This window comes from Nicotiana tomentosiformis, chromosome 4 (assembly GCF_000390325.3).
Source record: "Nicotiana tomentosiformis chromosome 4, ASM39032v3, whole genome shotgun sequence".
Lineage (NCBI taxonomy): Eukaryota > Viridiplantae > Streptophyta > Magnoliopsida > Solanales > Solanaceae > Nicotiana > Nicotiana tomentosiformis.
Window position 1 is genome coordinate 111,047,593 of NC_090815.1, and position 7,352 is coordinate 111,054,944.

The 7,352-nt window shown below is 41.0% G+C and overlaps 1 protein-coding gene across 1 annotated transcript; it reads right to left on the bottom strand.

Annotated features, from left to right (window-relative positions):
• Window positions 1–4,682: 4,682 nt before the first annotated feature.
• LOC138910344 (uncharacterized) lies at window positions 4,683–6,974 on the bottom strand. Its single transcript, XM_070201575.1, has 3 exons — window positions 6,589–6,974; window positions 5,607–6,501; window positions 4,683–5,516 (listed from the first exon to the last, which is right to left on the bottom strand). The coding sequence occupies exons 1-3, from the start codon at window positions 6,972–6,974 to the stop codon at window positions 4,683–4,685; spliced, it is 2,115 nt and encodes a 704-aa protein (XP_070057676.1).
• Between the last annotated feature and the right edge of the window lie 378 nt (window positions 6,975–7,352).

Sequence of the window (7,352 nt, forward strand, 5' to 3'; positions counted from 1 at the left end):
ATATAAACTCATGCGTCGTATTTGTTTAGCATCAATTCTCGTTATTTGCAAGTCATTTGAGTCTAATTTTGTGGACTCGGAACCATTGACGCGAAAGGTAATTTTTTCTTTTGTATTTTTCTTCCTTTGTTATTTTTTTTGGCTTTTTGTAGGTCAATCGAGCAAGGATATATTCTTATTTATCAAGATGATCCACGCATGAAGAAGTAGTCTTAGGGGGTGAGAGGATTTATATTTATTTCCGCCCGAATATCGGAGACATTACTCTCAAGGTGGCTTGAATATCAGAGAGATTACTCTCAATGTGGTCCGACTATCGGAGAGATTACTCTCAATGTGGCTCGACTATCGGAGAGTTTACTCTCATTGTTGCTCGACTATCGGAGATATTACTCTTAATGTGGCTCAACTATCGGAGAGATTACTCTCAAAATGACCCGACTATCGGAGAGATTACTCTCAATGTGGCTCGACTATCGAAGAGATTACTCTCAAAACGACCCGACTATCAGAGAGATTACTCTCAATGTGACTCGGCTATCAGAGAGATTATTTTCAATGTGGCTCGACTATCAGAGAGATTACTCTCAATGTGGCTCGACTATCGGAGAGATTACTCTCAAAATGACCCGACTATCGGAGAGATTACTCTCAATGTGGGTCGACTATCGGAAAAATTACTCTCAATGTGGCTCGACTATCAGAGATATTACTCTCAATATGGCTCAACTATCGGATAGATTACTCTCAAAACGACCATACTATCGAAGAGATTACTCTTAAGGTGGCCCGACTATCAGAGAGATTATTCTCAATGTGGCCCGACTATCGGAGAGATTACTCTCGAGGCGTGAAGGGATGGATACTCATCCCTGCCCAAAAAATCGGAGGCTATTTCAGGACGCAAAGGTTCATATGGCATACCGAAGTACAAGTCCATGGCAACAAATAGATGGACAAATCCTCAAACATCATATGGGAGGACAAATCCAAGGGACTTAAGGTGAAAAAGGCTTACATGTCCACCTTAAGATTGAAAAGTTATAGTTACTTTTAAGGAAAAACCCACGAAGAGGCCAACTTAAGGTGCAAATGGACTTAAATATCCACCTTAAGATTGGAAAATTAGAAAGTTTCAACTCGAACACTTGGTGAACTTTGAAGATTTGGCGGACTTCACAGACTTTAACTTGAAGAGTGGTGGACTTTTAAACTTCAACTTGAAAAATTAGAAGGCTCGAAGACTTCAACTTGAAGATTTGGAGGCCTTAAATAATTCAACTTGAAGACCGACGGACTTGAAGACTTCAACTTGGAGACTTGAAAAGCTTAAATATTTCAACTTGAAGAGCGGCGAACTTGAAGACTTCAACTTGAAGACCTATGGACTTGAAGACTTCAATTTGGAGACTCTAAGGATTTAAATATTTCAACTTGAAGAGCGGAGAACTTGAAGACCGGAGGACTTAAAGATTTGGTGAAGGTCGAACTTGAAGACCAGAGGACTTAAAGATTTGGTGAACATGAAGACATAGTGAATCTCGGGCTTCCATGCAAATACTTAGTAGCCTCCTAAAAGACTAAAATCATTCCATTGAAGATACCAATTTACCACAGAGGCTTGCCCCCTTTAAATCAAATGGGATCCAAAGTTTAATAGAAGAATGGTATCTCAGCTTGATTTTCAAGTGCTGATTGAATGGATTACATTCCATCGTACTTCATTTGGACAATGATTGGGGGATTATGTATCTTTTAAACCTATGCGACTGAACTCATAATGAAACTCTAAGCTGCCTACGTACCTTGGTGAAGAGGATCAAGTCATATCGTAGTTCAGAATGGGTAAATTTTTTTTATGTCCTAACTTTTACCTAGGCAGTCTCTTTCGAGGTTTTTAACCTAGCGGACCCTTTTTTGTTTTCTTTTGGTGGTTGGCCATACACAGTTTAGACTCATGCGGGCCAGGAGTGTAGGAACAGGCAGTTTAGGCTCATGCGTCAAGGAGCATTGCAACTTCAAGGATAATACTTCTTCAAAAACTTGCCATTGATAGGGCCGATTCTCATGCCATCTGCATCAACCAGCTTGTAAGCCCCACTTGAGTAAGCTTCTTGTACGACATACGGCTCATCCCATTTTGAAGTGAACTTCCCTACAGGTTTATGGAAAATAATAATGGGTCTTCGTACGGCAAGGACTTGATCTCCTACTTGAAAGGATCTCAGGCAAACTCTTTTATTGAAGGCGCGAGACAATCGAGCTTGATAAGATTCAAGACTCTGTTGAGCTTCCAACCTCTTCTCATCAAGAGCCTCCAACTTTGATAATCGAAGTCAAGCATCTTCTTCATCAGTGATCCCTTCTTGAATAGCTAATCGTAATGAAGATATTTGACGCTCGAGTGGCAGAACAACTTCGACTCCATAAACGAGTGCATAAAGGGTCGCTTGTGTTGGCGAGCGGTGAGTTATCCTATATGCCCACAGAGCTTCTTCCATACGGTCATGCCAATCTCGTTTGTATTTGGAGATAACTTTCTTTAATAAGTTGCATAGAGTCTTGTTGAATGCCTCGGCCAGACCATTGGCGGTATCATTGTACATAAAAGAGTTACGTTGCTTGAAGCCAAAGAGTTCACAAATCTTGTTCATCAACCTATTGTTGAATGACTTGCCATTATCCGTTATTATGTAGCGAGGAATGCCAAAGCGATAGATAATGTTTACTCAGATAAAACTTGCAATATTTTCCTTCTTTACTTCCTTAAGAGCAACACCTTCAGCCTATTTTTAGACGTAGTCAGTTGCAGCCAAGATGTATAGGTGCCCACTAGAGGACTTTGGTAGTGGTCCAACAACATCCAATCCCCAAGCATCAGACAGCCAGGATGCAACAGTCGGGTGCAACACTTCAGGAGGTTGATGAATAAAATTCACATATAATTGGCAAGCCTTGCATCTTCAAGTGTAGTCCAAGCAATCTTTTACCTTCGTTGGCCAATAATATCCCATCCTTTTTATATGGAAGTGGAGCTTTGGTCCAGACTGGTGTGATCCACATACCCCAGAATATGCCTCTTGCAAAGATTGGAGTGCTTCTTCTTCCCCTAAGCATCGCAAAAGTACTCCCTCAAATGACCTTATGTATAGAGTAACTTTGTAGTAAAGGAATCGAAGTGCACGACGACGAATTTCAGTCCATCTCCTCGGATTTTCTGGAAGTATCCCATAGCTTAAGTAGTCAATGATGGGTTGTCTCCATTATTCCTTCTCAACTTCAGAAATGGCCACAAGATGCTCGAGTTCATTTTCTTCACTTTCACCCTCATTTGGCGGCGGTACTACCCATTTTTGGTAGATAGTAACTTGCACTTGATTAGGAAGGGTTAGCGATAAAGCTAGGACAGCTAAAGCATCAACCTTCTTGTTTTATTTCCTAGGCACATGTTGAATAATCACATCACCAATCCATCCCATCAATTTCTTAGCATAATTATGATAAGGACGTAGTTCAGGTTTCTTGACCTCGTAACTACCTAAAAGCTAGTTGATCACCAACTGAGTGTCAACAAAGACTTGCAATTGCAACAGCTTCATTTCGACAGCCATTTCAATCCCAAGTATTAGTGCTTGATACTCAGCAACGTTGTTAGAGCAGAGTTGTGTTAACGTAAAAGAGTAGGGAAGAACTTTACCTTGAGAAGTGACAAATACTATAGTAGCACCAGCTCCTCCGTCATGTGCAGCACCATCAAAGTATATCTTCCATGGAGGTTGAACTTCAATGACCATTGCATCCTCATCAGGTAGTTCGTCAGTTAGCTCCCAATCATCAGGTATAGGGTGATCTGCCAAGAAGTCCACTAACGCTTGTCCTTTTATATCCTTTGGATGGATGTACACAATTTCAAATTGTTGAAACTGGAGGTACCACCTTGCTAGTCGATCACTAAGGACATGTTTTGACATTACAAACTTGATGGGATTTGCTCTAGAAACAAGGAAAACGACATGAGCTTGAAAGTAGTGCTTCAACTTTTGAATTGAGAAGACTAGGGCCAAACATAACTTTTCGATTGGCGAATAATTCACCTCATTTGGTGTCATCATTCTGCTCAGGTAGTAAAGGGTGTTTTCTTTCCCCTCACTATTTTCTTGGGCCAACAGTGCTCCAACAGACCTTTCTTGTGCCGAAATGTATAGTATTAACGGCTTTCCAGGAATAGGGGCTGCCAAAACTGGAGGCTTCATCAAGTAAGTTTTAATACTTTCAAAGTCATTGCTATAAGCTTGGTCCCACTTGAAAGGAACGCCTTTCTTCATGAGGCGACTGAATGGTTGGCACCTCCCAGCTAGGTTTGAGATGAATCTTCTAAGGTATGCTAGCTTTCCTTACAGACTTTTCAATTCATGAATATCGCGAGGCTCAGGCATCTTCAAAATGGCATCCACTTTGGCTTGATCAATTTCGATCCCTCGATGTCGAACAATGAAACCAAGTAACTTTCCAGAAGTAACTCCAAAGGCACATTTCAATGGATTCATCCTAAGTTGGTACCTCCAGAGCAACTCAAATACCATTCTCAAGTCTTTCAAGTGGTTGCTCTTCTCTCTTGATTTTACCACCAAGTCGTCAACATAGAATTTAACATTCTTGTGGAGAATATCATCAAAAATATTTTACATAGCCCTTTGGTAAGTAGTACCAGCGTTCTTCAAGCCAAAAGGCATTACCTTATAGTAATAAATACCCTTTAGGGTACGGAATACAATAAGCTCTTCATCTTTTGGCTCCATGCAAATTTGGTTATATCCCGATGAACCATCCATAAATGACATTGCCTCGTACCCAGTAGTAGCATCGATCATCAGCTCTGGAATAGGAATCGGGAATTCATCTTTCGGATATGCATTGTTAAGATCCCTGAAGTCAACGCACACTCGAATCTGGCCATTTTTCTTCCTTACAGGGACGATACTTGAGACCCATGTTGGGTATTTAACTTCGTAAATAAAGCCAGCTTCAATGAATTTGTTAACTTCACTTTCGATCAAGGGAACCAAGCCCGGCCTAAAGCGCCTTTGGGCTTGCTTAACAGGACGAGCGCCATTCTTGATTGTAAGGTGATGGACTGCTACTTTATGGTCCAAGCCAGGCATTTCTTTGTAACTCCAAGAAAATACATCCCTAAACTCCTTGAGTAACTCAATATAAGTGCTTTCTTCATCAATTTCTAGTAAAACACTTAGGTAGGTAGGTCTTGGTTCTTCATCAGTGCCAATGTTAACTTCTTTTAAGGCATCAATCATTGCCTTCACCCCTTCTTCAAGTTCTGGGGGAGCATCTTTCACATTTTCATCTTCTTGAGGGTACCCATCATTGAAGGATATGTGATAACACGCTGAAATATCCACCAATTTCTCGTCATCCTCCATTAGAGATGAAACACCTTGCTCGCCTTGTGCAGTGACATGATATGAAGAACCCACACTTTCTTCGTCTTCATCACGTTCCTAAGTGTAGACCACATTATATGGCTTTACCTTCAGTACCTCATCACACGAAACCATGACTTTTGTTTGTCGCTTCATTCTAGAAGGAACCAGACTTTGGAAATCCTTAGAGATCTTCTGAATTTTTGGCAAAGCGGGTGTTCTTGTATTTCGATAATTTCTCTGGAACTTATTTCCCTTCTTTAATGGACCCAATCTCTCAAATACAGAAGTTCTCACAGTTGATTTTCCAAGTCGATCAAAGACAGAAGGCCTGCTAGAAGCGACAGATTCGTCTTCTGCAGTGATATAATTGCTGCTCGCCCTTCTTATGGAGATGCGCACTGGTGACAGTTGCTTGTATCCCAAACCTTCACATGGTTGCCTCATTGCAGCTTCTGATGGAAGCTTCCCTAACTTTGACGGCTCATTGAGATTGTATCCAGCTATTGCAAATAGCCTGTAAGCGTTATGATCAAAACCTTCATCTGTTCGCTTTTTAGGGAGTGCCACATTCTGCAAACGATTTTGGGCCACAAACCCTACTAGTGGCTTTGAGGACAACTTTGCTGCTTCAATTTGTTTTACCGGAAGAGTTAACTCCTTTAGCATGTTAGTTTGGAGATTAAATGATTCACCTTCATCTTTTTTCCTTTTAGGGACATATTGGAGCACATGGCTTACTTTCTTGCCATAAGACGCAATATCCCCTCTATAATATTTATTCGCGTTGGGTTGTACCTTCTCGATAACAGCTTTGTCTTTACTAGTAGTCACCTCAGCTCTTTTAGTTGTGGGCTCGTCATTCTTTCTTTTCATGCCATCATCAGCTTTTAGCCCCTTCATAGTGCGATTCTTCAAATAGAACTTTGCATTGGCGAAGTGTGACTCAGCATCGGTGAATGGCTCATCATCAACAACTATCTTCTTCTTGACTTCACCCTCGTAGTGTTTCAAACATTGATGGTAGGTAGATGGAACCACTTTATTCTCTTGTATCCAAGGCCTTCCGAGCAAGACGTTGTATGAAGTCTTTGCATCGATCACATGCAACCATGCACTTGATTGCATATCTTCAATGGTGATTCCCAACCTGATCGTACCTATGGCTCTTTGCCCCCCTTGGTTGAATTCTTGGATTATCACACAATTTTTCGAGAGTTCGTTCATGGGAATACCAAGTTCTTTCATAGTGCGAATTGACAAGATGTTCACTGAGGATCCTTCATCAACCAAAATTCGATTTACCCTTTCATCACGTATATAGACAACCAGGTACAACGGGCGGTTATGAAGAGTGTCACCTAGTAGAAGGTCGTCATTTGTGAACGTAGCTTTTTCCTCGCACGCATTAACTTCTCGAGGGATAGACTCTATGGGCTTTTCTGGAGATGGTGCCAACGGTAGGTCATCACTCTTTTCTTCCCCTTTATCAGCATTGCAACAAGAAGCCTCAATACTATCACGGGAAATCTTCATGCGAAACCAACATGGAAAATAATCCTTCAAGGTCACTGGATGTCATGGATTTTGAGGGTGGTACACCTCCACTTTTGTTTTCCCCAAACGCCTAACTGGATTCTGTTTTCTTGGTCTTTTTACCATCATTTTTCTTGTTGGTTGTTCTATTGATTCTTTTCTTGGGCTCCTTATGTGGCACCTATGATGAGTCACCAACGTCCAACCTTCATTATCATCAAGTTGATCGACTTCAACTTTATTGTTCTCCAGTAATTCTTCATCTTTACTTTCTTTAAAACTACATAATTTATCTGGACTGAATGAGAAAAATGTGATAGAGACTTGGTTTGCGCTCGCTTTCTCATCTTCAAGCACGATCTTATTTTCACGAGCCAA